At 38.0% G+C, this 19,517-nt stretch overlaps 1 protein-coding gene across 5 annotated transcripts in view; it reads right to left on the reverse strand.

Moving 5' to 3' along the window:
• The window catches only part of LOC116843917 (S phase cyclin A-associated protein in the endoplasmic reticulum), a 50,291-nt gene extending 31,206 nt beyond the window's left edge, over positions 1-19,085 (reverse strand). The window contains exons 1-12 of one of the 5 annotated variants that reach the window (XM_032814859.1): positions 18,901-19,085; positions 18,551-18,832; positions 17,933-18,156; positions 16,288-17,612; positions 15,474-16,219; positions 14,910-15,390; positions 14,602-14,784; positions 14,270-14,521; positions 13,757-14,203; positions 13,573-13,682; positions 13,351-13,474; positions 3,359-3,522 (exon numbers count right to left, since the gene is read on the reverse strand). In XM_032814859.1, coding sequence (XP_032670750.1) covers positions 3,359-3,522; positions 13,351-13,474; positions 13,573-13,682; positions 13,757-14,203; positions 14,270-14,521; positions 14,602-14,784; positions 14,910-15,390; positions 15,474-16,219; positions 16,288-17,612; positions 17,933-18,143 — 4,043 coding nt within the window. In that variant the 5' untranslated portion in view covers positions 18,144-18,156; positions 18,551-18,832; positions 18,901-19,085. Of the gene's footprint in view, positions 1-3,358; positions 3,523-12,536; positions 13,029-13,350; positions 13,475-13,572; positions 13,683-13,756; positions 14,204-14,269; positions 14,522-14,601; positions 14,785-14,909; positions 15,391-15,473; positions 16,220-16,287; positions 17,613-17,932; positions 18,157-18,325; positions 18,517-18,550; positions 18,836-18,900 lie in introns of those variants that run through there. The other 4 variants (XM_032814860.1, XM_032814863.1, XM_032814862.1 and 1 more) reach the window with 4 other exon arrangements.
• Positions 19,086-19,517: the final 432 nt, after the last annotated feature.

A 19,517-nucleotide genomic window follows, 5' to 3' on the forward strand; every position in this document is an offset into this window, starting at 1 on the left:
GCCTATATAGTGTTAATAATCACTTTCGAGACAAACATGTTAGATGAATTTTTATTCGCTTGATTTCTAATGTTCTTAACCAGACCAGAAAGAAATGACTTGACTAGAAAGTCTTCTCGTTTTTCGCAACAGTTGACTTGTGTTGCGTCTCATACATTTAGCTTCGGCTGAAATGTAATATTTAACAAATATTTTAGATTATGTATACGTGTATTAAACTGAAGCGTATGTAACGCGACGCAAGGATCAACTATTTCGAGAAACAGGAAGACTCTCTACCCAAACCAATAAGTGTGCATTTTTTGTATGTGTTTTAAGTGTGTATATTTTTATTCTCAATGAGAATATGAAGAGTATCGTACGTAGAGAATATGCGCTAAATCGTCCTGCTTATTGCAGAATTGTATTCTAACAATAAAAATCGTAGATATTGCAGTCGGTAAGAAAGAAAAATTGATCTCTTTCTCTCTCTCTCTCTCTCTCTCTCTCTCGGCGCACAAAAAGGACGCGCATTATTTTTCAGGGAAGGAGCGATGGCGAGTGCACTTAACGACCGTCAAATAAGTATTACGACGTACAAAATGATCGATCGCCGTTACACATCTGCGCACTTTAAAGATACGAGCGAAAAGCAACCTCGCCGCTGAGTAAAAATCGTGACTAGGCCTTTCTCGCATCGGCAGGAAATTAATCATAATAATCCCACTACCGGTGCGCGCGGTCGACAATAATTCCGATCGCACCTTCGTCATTCATTATACAAGGCCAGACGGTGTGATCGGTGAACGTGAAATTCGCAGATTCACCCAGCTGTAAAGTATGCTGCGGGAATGTCAAAATTTCGAGTCTCTCTCTTTTTATACGTTTCTACTTTCTTCTTATTTTCTATTTCAACGACATTATCACACGTGCGGGAGAACACGCAGCACGTTACAATCGCTCATGCAATATGATGCCGTGTAATTTCATGTTCCCGGACGTTCATTGTTACGCGGGACGTTTTGTCTCTTTCGACGAAAAATTGAAATGATGACTCAATGATTGATAACTCGACGATGATCCGAGCTGCAATGTTAAACACAGCACGCTCTCATCGAACGTCGCGTGTAGTTAAAATTTATTAGAACACTTAATTCAAATTAAGATCCATGTATTTTAAATTTGGAAATATATCACATTCCAGATAGTAAAGCAAAATCATTCACGTCTCTTATAATACTTTGATACATTTTGATTGAACATTTTCATCGCTATCGGCGTGAGGAGAACTCTTGACTGACTGTAGGCGAGATTTTCCGCGAAGACACGGTTGACGAGAAAAGAGACAGGCGTGAGGGAAGGTGAAAATAAGTTCGATGCGCGCAAAGGGGTGAACCGGCGTTTTGGGGGGTCCTCGCGGAGGAAGTTGACCCAGGTGCATGCCGTCAGCCTGACGAAGATCGGGTCTCGTGCGATGCAACGAAAACAGTTCGCGTCTTGTCACTCGGCGTGACTCGCGTATTAAGTTTGGTATTGGCCGCGACAACGCGGTTATATTTTCAGACAGGGTGGTCCGCGTGCGCCTCAAAGCACTGAGTATTCTTTCGAGCCATTCAAAGGCGCCGTCTAGGATGGTGTTTGCGCAACAAATGACTCAACCAGATCAAAAGATGCGGATTTCGGACGAGAGTCGCCTTAGCACCGGCGAGCGCATGTAAAATTGCGAGTGAAAACTCCGCCGGTTGTACTAATAGCTGCCGTGAGAGTGACGGAGATCTATTACCGGTCGAAGAGAGGAAACATCGCGTCGCCAAAGGCGGGTGCATTTTCGAAGGGTGACTCTGTGAACGCTTTGGAAACTTGTATTTTATGCATCCCGCCGAATTCCGTATAACTTCAGTCGATAATATGCCAACATTCGATATTAATTTATATATGAGAAGCCACACACTGTGTGTATATATGTTTGTGTGTGTGAAAGAGAGAGACCTCTTGTTTTATATTGTAATATAATGGTACTCGTGCTTTATATTTAATAACTGTATTTTTGCAATAAAACGCATATTTCTGATGCGTCATATTGTATATAGAGAAAATATTGTAGTGAAAACTGAAACAAAATTTTTGTAAATTAAAGTATTGTATAAACTTAATGTTCAATATTTTCTCCGTGCAGTGTGGTAACATATCATAATATAAATCACAACAACAAAAACGTAACTTTGAAGAGAAATACATTTTCGTCGCGCACGTCATACTCGAAGTTTCGAGCGACACGAGATTTACCGCTCGTCTCGTTCTCCGTTAATCCTGACTTGTTCCCCACCGTTTTCACGTCATTGTAATAATCCCCTTTTTTGTTTTTACCGAAAAGATCACCGCGGCGGCTAGTTCTCTCGTCGGACAATTCTAAAAAAGAAGCCGGGAGAAAAAGACACGTGAACGCACGTTACAGAAGTTACGATTTCATTGTAGATGATTGCCCGCAATTACGTAGAATGTTCGTATCATCCAGAAAGAAGTGGAATGCCTGCTAATTATACTCCGATTGCCCTAATAAGTGAAATAATACTTCGCGTCGCCAGCGGAGATTAATTTTAATGGCGCATTTGTAACTAACAGCCGAGAATACACACGTTGCTCATTTCGACGCGGTGCAAGCATTGACGTTATTCTTTTTACATTCACATGAGAAAATGTAGTTGAAAGTCCGTACGCATATGGTGACAGCGCTAGAAATGTCATTTGTCTCTGCAGATTTTATGCCACGAATTTCTCAAATACTTAACGACGGTAGCAGCGCATCACATTGCGCACAGTTACACAATTAAATATTTAGCATTTGTTGTTCACGTTAACGTGTGTGTGTGTGTGTGTGTGGAGAGAGAGGAGGTGCATCACGCGGTGTTACTAATATGTAAATAATATCTCATTGAAATATAATATTATCAATTTGAAATAGATTACGCTTTAACGCGAGAGCTCTCTGTTATAAAATAATTTTTAATTAAAATCACTATATATATTTTTCTTATTAAAGCATGACGCGTTTAACGTTGCAAATTCGATTCTGTGCGCTGCATGTTATCGTGATTCTGTTAATAACATCAATCTTCGCGTTTAATCGATTTTAATTCGCGTTTCTTCAAATCAGCGACTGTTCCTGGAGTATCTCGCGATTCTCGTGTCAATTTTGAAAATTTAAGCCAGAAAAAACAGACACTGAAAAGCAAATTATTCGCGCGTCAGAGATATACGCTAATAAAAATATTCTCATCGTTCGGAAGTAGTTCTCCCAGCCGACGTCGATATCGAGGTTTCAAGATCGCGTAACATAAAATTGCGCTCATAAATCGAGCGTTCGTTTTGCGAGACTCACCCAGCAATATCTTGAACGCGCGTCTGCAGGACGGTTTTCTCAAAGGGCTCTTCGGGGATCATGCTGCACAGCAATTGCGTCGCGCTGGCCGCCACCATTCCATTTCCGGTTGAATTGGTAGACACGTCCTGAGTCTGAGCGTGGTCGTCGAGACTAGTCAAAGTCTGCGAAAGTAAAAACCGTAATCATTCACACCGCTGCGACATCGACATTCTCCACGGTAATAGTGCCGTCCCCCTGAAGTGCGGACGCCCAACCGCATGTAAAACTCCATTTGCTTCCCGATTCGATCTCTTATTTTTAGGCGCGACAGCAATTTGCGAGAACGTTCGATAGTGTGGAAAACGTGACGGGCGGAATTTTGCGACTTCAATTCGCGGCGAGAGTCCCTCATTGTCAGCGACTGTCGAGGACAGAGAAAAACATACACGAAAAAAAAAATATGGTGCACGTAACTAAAAATATTTAGTTGTAACATAATTGCATTCCTCTAGTTATCTTTACATGAGGCACTGAAATGTTTAGTATTTGTATAATCACACAGAGAAATTATTACTATAAATTGTGGTCAAGAAAAACGTTTTTTGCATTAAATTTTACTACAACGTTAGTGATAGTAATCTTATATGTATATTTTTGTTATTATTTCATTACAAAAATGTGGTTAGAGCCAAGATTTTTCCAGGTAGAATTGTAATGTAGATGAATTGAAATAAACAATCTTGTAGTTATTGCAATCAAAGCCGAAGTTGTAATAACTATAAGATAGTTTATACGACTGTAATAACTATAAGATAGTTTATACATTAGCTTTACATACAAAACCCGTGTAGTTGTCACTCAAATAGTTATCATCATGTCTTCTTCTCTGAGTACATGTATTATTATTATTAGGAATTCGTATTAGGAATTCGTTTGTGTCTAAGCATTTGGCTGATCGACTGGTCTTACAAACTTTAAGTAGCTAACCCAGGTACAGTCGGCAGCGAAACGGTTTGAACATTTTTTACTAGTGAAGTTAATACCCATCTAGTTGTCGCTTGGGAAATCATTTTAATCGGGAAATCGGAAATCGTATTAGGATTCGTATTACAACGAATTTAACTCTGGTATTTTCGCTGGAGGAATTTGTGCCTGGAAGAACTCGAGAGATACCCTCTCGAAATTTCTCAGCGAATAGTTTCACGCAAAACGAGGAAAAACTTCGCTTCTCTTGAAACGAAGATACTGCCACTCGGAATCGCAATAGCGAATTCGTTTCGCTCAAGCTTAGAGCGGATTTTTAATCTGTACGAGTGAATGTTTCAATCGGCTAGAGTGAATCTGTTACTGTGTGACGGCGGAGCACATCAGATTCTCTCTTCAATTTCGAGTGAAAATGTTCACTCGGCGGTTCAGATTGAAAAATACACTCTGTATGAGGGAGAGATCGCTCGACTCCGGGTGACTCAGCTGTCGCTTGCATACCTTCCGAGAGTGGAATTTTACCCCAAAAAATGTGGAGAATACCTCAGTATATTTTCTGTCTTTTTTGAGAGACAACGGCGGCGGAATTACGCGTGTACAGTCGAGAGCGAAACAGTTTTAACACTTTTTTCCTATAGTGAAGTTAGTAACCCATCCATCTAGTTCGTACATTTGAGAATCACTGTTCACGGACTCGCGCGGTAATCGATTACGACAGAAGCCGGACTGACAATACGTGATGTAAAAGTAAATTGTATCAAATCAACATGCAGACACATTATTCGGAAGTATTTCGGGTTAAATCGTTGCGATAGTGATACTCGAAGAATTGAAGAATCTTGTGCTTCAAATATATAAGAAATATGGCACAATCTAAACTGAAAATCCAGGAAAAATGTAAGTAATGAGAGCTCTCTTTCTCGTATTACTTTTATACTGACATTTTGCCCGGATTTGCAGTTCAAATTATTCCATCGGATGTATCTTATTTGAAGCATAAGATTTTTCAATTCTTTGAGTATCTTTATTGCAACGATTTAAGCTGGAATACTTCCGAATGTATTAATATGTTTTTACGCGCGTAAAATTTATTTGATGAAATTTGTTTGATGAAATTTACTTTTACTATGTATTATCATTTTAACTCTTGCAACAACTGATTATCGCGTGAGCAATGATTTCCCAAGTGACAATTGAATGGGTACTAACTTCACTAGTAAAAAATGTTCAAACCGTTTCGCTGCCGACTGTACCTGGATTAGCTGCTTAAAGTCTGTAAGACCAGTCGATCAACCAGATGTTTAGACACAAACGAATTCCTAATACGTTGAATCATTGTTACCGAGTCGCTCACACAGTAAACCGTACGTGTCCCGGACGACACGCACACGTACGCGCATTTATAACGCTAAATTAGTGGTAACGAGTCTAAGGGTTCTGATAAGAATCCCAGAGACAGGAATATGGGTCCTAAACGGTTTAGCCTCGCTTTCGATAAGCGCTTCGGGGAATCCTATCGAAAAGTCGTGCTACACGTTTGTCCACTTTTATTTAACTTCTGACCGTCTGACTCTGATCCTTGCTCGCTCGAATATATCGCGTCCCGCGACTGCATCGAAAATTGTACCCAAGTTTTACAAGGTAAAAGTATACTAGTGACTGAACACACGTACCTCATCTGGAATACTCTTATTGTTTTGGGGGGTCTTTAAATACGAATATTCAAGTTTTCAATATGTAGAATGTATGTATATATATTTAATGTGTGTATATATATTCTCTGTATTGAAAGTTTAAATACTTGTATTTAAAGACCAGAACAATGAGAATGTTCAGAGTTAACTACATATCCAAGCATTGGTATTTTTTTATCTTAATGGATCTAATGCCAGGATAATTGTGTGACCTCATTAGATTTAGATTTTGTCTTTTACAACTTCGTTGTTTAAATATACCGTAGAAAGAATTTGAAGATTTATTTGTGGAATATAAAGTTTATTTCTACAAGTAAACTATATACCTAACAAATAAATTTCCAAGATACATCTTACCGACAGTCTATCTTCCTGGACTACTAGAAACATAGTGAAATTGAGAAGAATTTGTATGAAAAGAGACTACACGCGGAAAAGACAACTTCATCAGTGTAACTGAATCTTCTGTTACTTGGGGACTAGATGAAAAACTGTTGTATGAATAGATATATCTCTATAGGAGATTCCTACTCAGCCAAATTTTCTCAGTTGTCTCAACCGAATGCAACTGAATGTTCAGAAACGAATGTTTTCGGTCACAATAACAGAGATATTACTTCTCGTAAGTTTTTCCTCTGATCCCCGTTCAGTTCAGTTGCCCGAATTGAAAAATTTTTTCCCTATATATAATATTTTCTCCGTGTACGTAAGGGATTCAGAAACTTGTTTTCAGGAATCTCCTATGTACAGCTTTTTCAGCTACTCGTTGGTATGGTAGAGACATCTATCTGTTAACACGTAGCAATAACACACACAGCCCCCGTAGACCTCTACGTCATCTATAATTACATCTATCGCATTTATTTTACACACTAAATCTATCATTTTTTTTTTTTAATACGCTGGGATCTTTCTTTTCTGTTTAAACGTCCCCTGCTTTATTGAACGATAATACAGCGGCTGCCGCGGCTTGTTGTTAATTTTTACGAGTTCGCGACACCCGTCGGACATCCGAGGTAATCCTTTAAGAACTATTGTTGCGCCGGGCGAGCCCTCGGATGGAAAAGATAATGTTACCAACCGGCCGCGCGCTCATAAGAGAGGTAGCGAAATAATCTCCGACGAAACATTAAAAAGTGGTTTGACCACTGCCTTGACAAATTCAATCCCATCCGTGTCTAAAGAGAGAGAGAAAGAGGAATAGAGGGAGAGATTGAGAGAGAAACAGAGATAGGGAGAAAAAGAAAACGAGAGGATCGCGCGACGCCTCTCTGATACGGGCGAACGAAAACAAGACGCCAACAAGACGTGAAATTTCGAGGAACGCGTATATCGAGTATGTGCGACCATAAACGGGAGATGCTTTTATGTTAATCCAGTTCTTTTCGAACCGCGCGCTGGACCGGAGCGAGCAGATTAACGCCAGAAGAACGGGCTCTCTTAGAAAATTCTATGAGATAATACACGAGCGCCGCTCGCGAACATACCGCGCGATTTCACGACTGTCTTGCTGTATTTTGTCATAAATTCGCACGTCGATTTGTTTCTACGTTCAATTCAAATATTTATTCGTATAGCGACATTTGCGACGAGCACTGCATACCGTCATTCGCGCGTTTCAAGTCGGACGCATCCAATTGTTGTTGTTGTTGTTATTGCAGTTGTTTAGTTATTATTATCTCTCGACAATTATTACGCACGACGTGTACGGAAAAGTAGAGAATTTAGTTGGATGTGTTTTCGTGAAATTAAATTGGAGAATTTTTATAAAACGCATCGAGAAATACGCAAAAGGTCTCACACAGAAAAATGCACACTATATTCGAGTAAATGTTACTTTTTTCAAATATCTCATAAATTTATACATCCGTAAATCTATCTTAAGCTCTCATCATAATCATCAGATTTATTCAAGTAGCTTCTGAATCCCAGTAAGTTAAGCGTTTCAATCAAGAGTATTGGATTAAAACAAAAATCCGGTTTATTTACTGCATAGAGTAAGCCTCCTCTTTGATAATGTTTTATGATATTCTTGTAAAAAGAATAAATTCTTCTTTTAAGCACGATAATGAGCTTTTTTAAAATATTTTTTGTTGAAGATAACCATTACTTAAGAGAAAGAAAATAAACTGAAAGTAATCGTCTTTGTTGACAATAGAATGATATTTTTCTCCGTGCTGCACGACACGTTTTTTTTCTCTTTCTTGACACATACGATTAGCACAGGTTTGATATTGTTTTTCTTTTTTTAATTATTTTATCACCGGCGAGAATAAAACATAGAGAGTGGCATATATTAAATCGTCACATCTGCTTTATACGTCGATCTGCTTTATTTATCCGGACTTCAATTCGCTCGACCCAAACTCTTTCGACCTTTTTTTCCCTTTTCCACGGTCGATGAATTCAGTTTGTAGTCATCGAAATCGCTCCGCGTCCATCAGCCGAAATGCAATCATACGTGTACGTGTGCACGCGAATTCTCGGACGAGAGGGAGGCGGTTATAGGAACCGAATAATTTCTAGCAATTTACGTGGAATTGTAAATTCGCTCGGTCGACGGGCAAGATTGGGAAACATTCGCGGGGAATCGGCGGACCCCACTGAGTGATTCGTTTCTTTGCGCAATGGTCCAGGACTATGTAGTCTTTCCTGTCGAGCGTAATACCGGGGCGCAGGATTAAAATTGTGTTTGCAGTTTTACATTCATTAAAAGTCACTTACGCGAGCGGCGTAATATCATTTGGTGAATTTAACGAGAAGCTTATCGATTGACTGCACGATGTGTTAAATTCCTTCTTCCATGACATTAGCAAGATATTAACGTACTTAGGGGAAAGTTGCCGAAATCGCGTATCGGTCTCCTAAGTCGCACTTCATCAATCATACTTAATTTTTTCTTTAACGTTTGCAGCATGCACAAAATAATACGCAATCTAAACATTTTTGTTTACATTTTTTATTACTCATTTACTTCTCATTTTTTATTGCTAGATGCCGTTTATATTCAATAACAATAAAGAAACTGATGAGGTACGATTTAAGAGAGCGATACGATTTTGTCAACTCTCCTTTTAATCGTACACAAACAATTATTTGTAAATAGACGTTTGTCACGATTGATGCCCGCGTTGTTTCAATTTATACCGTATTAGTTACGTGGTCGTTATTTTATTTACCGAAAGAATAACGATATCAACGATTTTATTGAACAAAATTCTCGCCGGTACTCAATGTAAAAATGTCAAGCGTGTATCTAGTCATGCAAATAAAATACATTAATAATGATAACAATTTAATAAAACAATCGATTTCGATCCTTTTTAAATTTTAGCTAAATTAAAACGAAAATTCTATTCATGAGAAGCACAGTAGATCGATATTTTCTTTTCCTTTTAATTCAGCAAGATAAATATGAAAAAATGCACGATGAAATAAAATATCAGATTGTCAGGCTCGCGGGTGTGTGTAAAAAAGTTTTTTTTCAAACTTCTGCGCTGCGCGCTCGTGAATTTATAACTGCTTTCGTCTCGAGTTCGACACAGCGGTCCCATTGATTGCACATCGGCCATACTGAACACGTGTACACCGGAGAACACGGCAATATACCAACAGTTATAAAGATAAAACGAGGACCCTCCGTCTAATCCTGTTTATCGCTGAATTTTTAATTCGCGAGAGTTTTTATCTCCATGACTTTACGGCACGATCTTTTTCTGGTCCATTTGGTAACGAGGTGACTCCCTTGTCTCCATTTTCTCGAGAATCCCGTTTCGCGTATACAGAAACGAGTCTGGCCGATAATGCCGGACGATCTAACGATAAATGAAGCCGCGCGATTACACGAACAGAGAGATAGCAAAATATCCGTATAAAAAACAGGCGAATTAGTCCCGTTTCGGTATCAACTGGACTGAAATTTGTACCATAAGGCGGGACAAGACAAACACATCTCGACAATGTTGTACTATGCGGGTACATATAATTATTGCGTGGTCAATAAAAATCTGCAGAGAAAACGGATCTCAACCAAGGAGCTCCGTTCTTCTTTTATTTTGCGAAACAGGACTGTGTGAAGCAGCTTGAATGTGTTTGTTTTTGTCGAACTTTCAACAAGACTCCAAAGTGAAACTTTGGTGAAACATATGTAACGCTGAAAAAACTACTCTCGCGTGCTTTCAGGCACGCGGTCAAAGTGTCCTCCTCGTTGTTGTCACCGCACGCAATATCCCGTCAGTCGTGAACCACGTCGGAAAAGTCGGCGCGATGACGGCAAAATTGCGTATTTTGAATTCTAGGACGCGCGAAGTGGTCTTTGGAAAAGTGATGATAGAAAAGAAGGAAGAAGCACAAGGGGAGGACGAGAAGGAGGAAGAGGAGGAGGAAGAGGAGGAGGATGGGGAGGGGAGGAAGGGGGAGGGGAAGGGGGGGAGGAGGATGACGACGACGACGACGAGACAAAAGATTAGACCGGGTCCTCGAAACGGGACTTGATGGAAGTGGAAACAGAAGTACCCCACGCACATTCTCTTGCGGGCGGACTTTCCTTTCACTCGTATAACCCGGCTCCGTCCGCGAGTATGCACGTGTGGTGCGTGTGTGCGTGTGTACACGCGTGCGTGCGTGAGTGCGTGCGTGCGTGCGTGCGTGCGGAGTGCGTGCGTATGTATGTGAGTGCGTGCGTGCGTGCACGTGTATCTCTGTGTGTGGGTGACGTCACTAAAAGCTCTCTCGCCGCTAATGCATTTGCGGAGGGGGATCCTTGGCGGAGGGGACGGGAAGGAGGAGGAGGAGGCGCCAGTGCCGTATCTATGGAGCGTGAAAAATCGATGGCGAAATCACGCAGGCGAATCTGTCCGTCGGCGGTGGCAAAACGATACGATGATGATCGATACCGAGAAGAGAGGCACATGTTAGATGCGGGCATATGGTGTGCTGAAAGTGCGAGTTTTCGCACTGATCATTTCGGCGAGGTGCGCTGGTGGTTGCGCAAACAGCGGACGAAGCCCGAGATCGCCTCGCTAAAATTCCTACATATATTCCACGAAAGCACAGGAACGCACTAAAATTACTGTATTTAATATGTTGATAACTTTGCAAACACACTTCATTATGCTCTACTGTTGTCGCTGCGCAAAAGTGTATTACACGTAATTGTTTAACTTGTACATTTTTAGTGTCACGTATATAAAATTATTCACATGAAATTTTCCAAGATTTTTATAATTCAAGATGTCAAGAGAAAAAAAAGAGGAATCTGTCAGGTGGATTATTTCCATTATTTTTTACAACTACATGAAAAAAAATTAGTTGAATTAACCAAGTCTAGTGAAACATGAACGAACCAAAAATCCGATTAAAGTTACTAGAATTCTGTTGTCAAGTTAGCAAGATTCTGATTAACCAAACAAGATTTCTGGTTAATTAATTTTTTTCGAGCACACGTAAGTTGCTCGATATATTCGCCGTGTATAATATGTAGAATGACGGTCACAAACGTGTAAATTGAACGAAGCCGAATTATTTCAACATTCAATCGCGCATCAAACCGTTATCAAATATTTTTAACTAATTAAACCGCAAATCCAATAAAAAAAATATTCCTTTTAAATGTCTGGTTTAGTAAATATTTTTTTGCATTCCGTTATCCCTCAATTAGTACAATACTGAAGCCAAAATTATCCATAATATTTCGAACACGCACATATATATATGTGTGTGTTACAAAAATAAAAGACAACATGTTCGTGTTCAACGTACTTCCCACAAAAAATGTAAGAACTATAACTTTGAGAGCGGTATGAATAAAGATAAAGCACTGGTGCTCTTAGAGCAGGAGATAGAAACAAAAGTAGCTACTTCTCTCAAGATAGAAGCACCTTTGTAGAAAGGACATGTAAATTCACCGCAATTACCGGATGAAATTTTTAGTATTTATATTTATCGCGCGCGTGTTTTACACCGAGGAAGCGACACACGTCTATCGCGGCCCGAAGGCAATACGAAAATCGTGGATCCCAAAGATCCTTAATCCTTATTTTGACAAGTTGGACAGGATAGACAGGGTGACAGGGCCACGTCGTCTTTACCGCGTCGTCCCTTTATCAACGTCGAAACGAGATCGAAAAAAGAAACAGAACGAGTTGTAATCTACATGCCTATCTATCGCATTAGCTCGCTTTCGAGGGCGATGCTTACGCACGTCCACCAAATATCGCGGTGTATCTTGGCTCATATCCTAAAACTTCATCAGGAAACGAATACTCTTGCTCGATAATACTTGACAATGAAAGCGTTCCATGGAGACGAAACATGTAACACCAATGCGTCCTACAGAAGTTTATTTATTCTGAATTTACGACAGAATTTATATTTAAAATTAAAATATATTTTAATTGTGATTGGAAACTCCTGTTTTTTTCTTTAACCGAAAATAAAACATTGATTTTTTCGACAAATGAGAATTTTTTTAAGAGATTTGTTAATACTTAAAAATAAGTTGCAGTTTACATGCACTCTTTCTTTATAGATTACTTTAATCGTACGAACAGTAATATAATTATTCTTTGTTTAAATAATATCGACATGAGTAATACATATACAACTGATCGTCATCAACAATTCGTCACTAACTACAATTTCAAATATCAAGAGTCTCAATTCATTATTGAATTAATTTTAAATCTCGCTTAGAAAAAAGTAAATAAAATTAATATTTTTTATTATCTATTTTAGTTAGCCCTATAGATTTTAATTTATAAAAATTGTCCAGACTTTGAACTACTTGTAACTTAGTTACAATAGGTCTATTAATATTTCAACATTGATATCCCGATAAATAAAAAACCAGAGCAATAAAAAATTGTAGATATTAACTAAATTAAAAGAAATCTAGGTATGTTTTGGGTGGTTCAAGCCTTTTTCTCAAAAGTTTTCGAATTGTAATCATATTTCCTGATGTTAACTTTTAGAAGATAGTTAGTCCTCTTCTTCGCAGGTGGCAGCACATACTAGATAGGTATTGTTTCAAATTTCATATATTAAATCGCAAACGCTTTTTTAGAGATACGTTTTGCAATACAAATATTGCAAAAATTCTGATTTATTTTGCCACGGTTCTCCCACCATATAGATAAAATCAAGAAAGAAAATGTACTTTTATCGAGTAATTAAATCGTCCATTAATAGATTATGAGAATTATTACTCATATCTCAGGTAATTTTTTTTTAAATTACTTGATGTATTACAATTTATAGAAATCTATGAAAACTATCAGTATATGAGTGATATTGATAGAATAAATAAAATGAATGACATAAAAATAAGCTCACCTCTAAACGTTGTAAAAGCAAGTCCAAAATGACGAGAATGTTATTGCTCAACAGAATATCTTCTATGCTCTCTGTGTTCCCAGTAATGCCAGCTTTGTAAACTCGACACAGCGATACAATTGCTCTAAAAAATCAAATATGAAGTATGTTGAAAACAGTTTTCAGTAATAGATCACAATTAAACAGAAAGAAGTCTTATATTAGATGATAATTTGTACTCACTTATTTGGTAAATTATACGATGCATTTTGCGCATTTAGACCTAGATTCAGTAAATTTGTCAGAGTGTCGAAACCATTTAAACATCTGAAAGCGTCCTGATCAAATGGGCACTGGAAGAGAAAGAATGGAATATAACAATGTAAAATAATCCATGAAGAAAACATTTTCCTCTTCACAGACTTACCGACTTGGCAAAGGCCCGAGTGATTTCACCTAAACAACGCTCCAAGGCGGCAAGCGTTATAGTCGACCACGCAGATTTCGAATGATTATTATATAACTTATCCAACTCCTTTAAATTCCGTCGGAACTTGGCCTTGTTAGCTGACTCGGCCGATAAATTCTGATTAACTTCAGCTTTTCGTTTGTCTTCCCATTCTTGGCCGCGCGAGCTCATGCGTTGCTTGATTTTTCTGCATCGGCGTTTCAACGCTTTCTGTTTTTCTTTCGCAGCTTTGCTATTACTCGCATTACTACTGTTTTGCACAGTAACCGGCACATCTCGTATCTGTGCGATGTTAAAGCGTTGAAGTTCGTCACGGGATGGCTCACGGTTATCGTGCGCGTTTCGTACCGCTTCAAAATGGGTCTTTCCTTTCAAGTGACTCAGAAGATACACCTCGTTAGATATCTGTAAAATATACGGATGTAATATCTCGTTTAATTAGTGGCATTATATAACTAGAACAAAGCTCACAATCGTGCCACACAGAGAACACTGTTTTTGAGCAGGGTAAGATTTAAGGGTAGGTGGTACTTCTTCCGATCTTAATATTGAAGATTCAACCGCACGCTGTCGAATGTGCTCAATATTCTCTACATGCCTCCTAGCGGATTCTTGTTGTTTCTGTGCTATTTTCTTCTGCAGTTCTTCTTGATTAGCCAATTGGGCAGCATGTAGCGCGGACAGGCGTTCTTCACGATCTCGAGCCTTTTCTCTCGCTAGTTCCTGCAAGATACAAAAGTTAGTGGTTTTCTAAAAATTATAAATTTTAGTCGTGTGCTACTTAGCGACGATGGTTCACTTACCTGTCGTTCCTTTTCTCTCTCGAGCTGCATTTTACCGACTCTTTCCTCACGTTCGCGACGTGCTTGCTTCATTTTTTGTATCCGCAACTGTCGTTCTGCTTCTAAAGCTCTTCGGCGTTCTTCAGCCGCAGCTTCTTTGGCAGCTTTCTCCTCTTGTCGACGTTGACGTTCTTCTTGGATACCCTATACAAATATCAGTTATTACACATAATTCCTTACATTTAAAAGAGATCCTACATATATATATATATTAACAATTTGAAAATATTACGTGTATTTTTGTCTTATTTAGAATCACAATCACATACTTGTAATCTTTCTTCTTGTTCTTGGCATAATGCCATAAAATCATGTCTCTTATTTTGCGCTTCCAACTCGTTGATGAAAGCTATTTCCTTTAATTTCGAATCCTCATCGTGCGCTTTTCTCACTATTTCCAGCAAATGTTGAGTTCTATTTTCCTCCGCTCTTTTTAGTCTCATTTCCATCCTAACTCTCTTGTCTTCTATTAACTGACTTTTTGCACTCTTAACGTCCTCTACTTTGTTCAATAATTCCCGTAAGCGTTGCGATTTCTCCATTAGCAGTTTTTGACGTTTGTGTTGTGCGCAAGCTTGCTTCGCTTGATATCTCCTCAATGTTTCAGGAAGCGATCTTTTTCGCGAAGGAGATGAGAGTTTTTGATGCAATTCTAACGCACGACCTGGATGGCGAGCTACCAATGCGCGTAATTGCGCGAGAGTGTCGACTCGTTCCGCCCAGGACATTCCCTCTAACATATTTTCGTATCTACAACGTCAGTTTCATTAGTGACATATATGATAATCATATAAAGTTTCTAACAAACAATATATACAATAACTTTTACGTACCTATCTTCTAAGCTAATATCGTCAGTAACAACACTGAGCGGTACCACAGGCTCGTCTTCCATTTCAAGGACCATTTCGCCGTCCGTCTCGTCTGTTTCCGTGTCGACGTCGATCTCGCTGGATTCCAACTCTAAGATTTGTCGTTTCAAAGACGCCTCTTCATCCGATAACTGCTGAGATCTTTGAGAATCTGCTTCCTCAGTCTTTCTCTCTTCCTCTAAGATAATTCTTTCTCTTTCCGCTTGAGCAGCCATAAATTGTTGTATGCGTTTCTCAAGTAACTCCGCGTCGTTCTTAAAGATAGCTGCGATCATTGACGTTGAATTGGTATCACACAGATTCAATGTGTTTTTTTTTAATGTATCTTCGAGACTATTTTTAATAGTAGATGACATGGATTCTCCTTTAACTTTCTCAACTTCGTTGTTCATGTTCTTCCCGGCTTTGCCTACGATATTTTTTTTCTTTTGTTTGTTATTCCCATCGGGAGTGTAAGAATTTTTCTTCATTTTCTCCAATGGACTCTCTATGGATAAAGCTGGCAGAGATAAAGCGGTGCTCGGTTTATGAAAACGCGTCGACATGTTCAAGTTGTGAGTGCTTCCTCTTCTACAGCGATTTCTAACTGTTTGCCAACCATCGCTCTCATCTTTTAACTTTGAAGGTAGCGTTTGCTTCGTTAAAACCTCTACCGATCCATTCATGTCTTTATTTTGATCTTTCTTCAAAGTATTTTGTTCAGATAGCTGGAGAAAATATCAAATTGAATGATGCTCTTAATCAAGTATATGCTATGATAAAAAAAATAACATACCTTATTTTCAAGAGTTTGAAATCGTCCTCTTACTATAACGGATGTTCCAGGTCTCGTTTTACTTGGAGTAGGTAAATTTTTGCCACTTAAACAAGTCTTACTTCTAATGAACTTTGGAGTCTCGGACGAAGTTGATGAATGTGCTTTAGATCTTGTTTGCGACACAGTCGAATAGGCAGGTCTGTTTGTGTCGAACGTCATGGAGCCTTTATCTGTGTTACTGGAAGATGAATTTATTGTAGAATTTCGTATATCTTTATTATCTGATTTATCATTAATTCCATGCGGGTGTTTGCTCATTTGACAGTTGACCTGATTAATTTTTTCTGAAGTATTTTGGACAACAATTGTTCTCGTGCTTAACTTTTCAACATTAGTTTCACTCTTCCTAATACTATCTTTCTTTACTCTGACGTTAATTTCATTTTTTCCCAATACTATGTTATTTTTATTACACGATGATTTACTATCCACACTCTTTCCATCCATCTTAGTATCTTTAGCATTCACAGCATTAACGTCTTTTTGCGCAGGTTCACAATTACTGCACGAACTTAATTGGACATTTTTATCATTTTTATACGCTTGTTCCTGTTTCTCTGCTGATAAGTTAGAATCAGCTGGCTTCATAATATTGCCATGCACGCAGTCTTTTGCGTGTTTAGGAATGTTTCTAGAATCTATCTTATTCTTCAAATCGTACGTTACACCTTCATTTAGTGTCTTGCGATCTTCGAGATTCGCTTTTGATTGCACTGATTGTTTTACGAGAACTTTGTTAATTGCTTTCGCCGATGCAGATCTCTCTTTATTCGTTGTTTGATTTCCTACCTTATCTATACCATTCTTACGCCTTTCTTTAATATCAGAAGAACAATTTTTACAAACGTTGTTTTTGCTATCTTTTAATAATTTATGGAGTAATTCCTCCTTCACGTTATTAACTTTGTTATCCGTTACAGTCGTTTTACATTCACACACGATTTGTTCGACTGGACTCTTACAAATGGACTCAGTTGGACTTGCTCTTTGTAAGGGACTAGTAGATTTTGGAATTATTGTAGAATTCCATACTCGACAAGGAGAAGTCTTTCTAACTTCCCAAGCTAAAGGAGTTCGTCTTAATGGTGGTGATGAATTTTCATAAGCCCATTTAACTTTAAACCATTCTATTAAATTATGAAAATCTCGGGTATAATTCTCTAGAACTAAAATAACTTCTTTACACTCAGAAATATTTTCATCCTCTTCACACGTTTGATAAATTCCATCAACTGCTCTTTGTAAATTCCCAAACAGGAATGCCCAGTATCGTGCCTGTAATTCTAAACAAATATCTTTTAATAAATTATAATTATAAAAGATATATAAAATTTAGATTTTCATATTTTATAAAATGATCAGAAATTTGTTTGATAACTGCAGATATTTTTTAAAAGAAATACCCTCAACTTTTGTTACATATGATTTAATCAACTTTAAATAAGAAAGAAACTATACAAATATTAATCTTTTTGAGAATAATTACAAAATTAAGATTCTAGAAACTGTGTAAAAGAAAACTTTTATCAATTTTAACAAGACTTGCTATTATATATTTTTATGTGTAAAGTATATAGATAAAGTTAAAAATTTCTTATCTTACCAGATTTTTTATCACGACCTGTAGAAGCAGATCTTACTCTTGTTGCTGGTTTCATAGATCGCTTTGTTGAACCTGACTGAGCTTGCCTTGGTACACTGGGTGGTTTCTTTGTTATTTTCTCTGTATTATTTGTACCAACTGGTACATTAAAAGCTATCAAGTTCCTGGCCGCGCGACCTTCTTCCTGAATGAGCAATCTAACATCTGCCATTTTTCAGAAATATCTAAAATAATGGTTAATTGTACAAGAAGACAAAATTTTTAAGTTACCAAATATATGTTTACTTTGTTTAGAAATATTTTATCCAAATTTAGAAATAATATTAAATAAAATGAAATTTTTAGAAAAGTACGTTAGCTTGTAAACATTTATATGCAATCAACATGACCTACAATAACATCATTGGTTTGAGGTTATATAATTATAATAAATTGACGCGCACAATGCATAAAAGTAAAGAAAGGTAATAATGCTGAATGTGATTGACGAGAAGAAACTTTTTGCGACAACATTCGCGATCTACGCTGCTTTTAACAGTGACATCAATCGCCACTGTCTCGTCGAACATCGTATGACTTACTACTGTGTTTATACAGTTATTGTGTGCTATGACTTACCTACTCAACACGTTAATAATTACAGAATTTCGCGGGATTATCGCCCATACGCATCCCTCGCACACTTACGTTCCTTGAATGACATTTATGGTACTTGAGGAATGATGTGTTACATTTTATTCTTAATTAGACGTCAGATGTGCAACACAGGTAAACACAAGTGATAATGACGAATTCACACTGCATCGATGTCACAACACATAGACAGATCACATAGACTTTAATTCCCCGTACGAGAGAAAGACAGAAGTCTAATTCGACCGGCCATTAAAAAAAAGGATGCTACTGAAAAACAAAAATGTCTTGATCTACCGTTGAATTATATTGGTTAAAGATAAAATTTTACAAACCTGCTTTTTAACCGTATTATTTGACGATAAAATGGACCTCCATCATGCCACTGAATCGTACTATTTGAAAAATAAAGGATCGCCCGACTTGACGTTGAGTTGTACTACAAGTTTAAATTGTCGGTGACAACTCATAGCGGCAGAGAGAAGTATAAGAGCGACTACCAGCCTGATTTCAATAGCCACAGCTAGATGCATTTTCGAGACGCCATCTAACAAGATGAGTCTTTACTACGTTCATTAGACGCATTTTCGCGGTGGTAACGATAAAATGCGCTTGGTATAATGATCATTATACGAAAGTATAACGGGCACGAACCAGGGCTCTTATTCTTGAAATAGTTGCGTAAGTTTTATTGCGCAGGTTTAATTATAAATTAGCTACGCAATGAAAATTACGTATACGCAAAAATTTCAAGAATAGGGACCCCAAACGCATTTTATCGTTACCACCACGAAAATGTGTCTAACGACGTAGTAAAAGCGCACTTTGTTAGATGGCGTCTCGAAAATGCGTCTAGCTCTGGCCACTAAAATCAAGTTGGTGACCAGTCTCAGGCTTCTCTTTGCTTGTATAATCAAAGGTTCTCTCTGATAGTGGAGTCTTCGAAACTTTT

This window comes from Odontomachus brunneus, unplaced genomic scaffold, assembly GCF_010583005.1.
Source record: "Odontomachus brunneus isolate Ranch 3 - 2012 unplaced genomic scaffold, Obru_v1 Obru_scaffold_036, whole genome shotgun sequence".
In the NCBI taxonomy this organism is placed as follows: Eukaryota; Metazoa; Arthropoda; class Insecta; order Hymenoptera; family Formicidae; genus Odontomachus; species Odontomachus brunneus.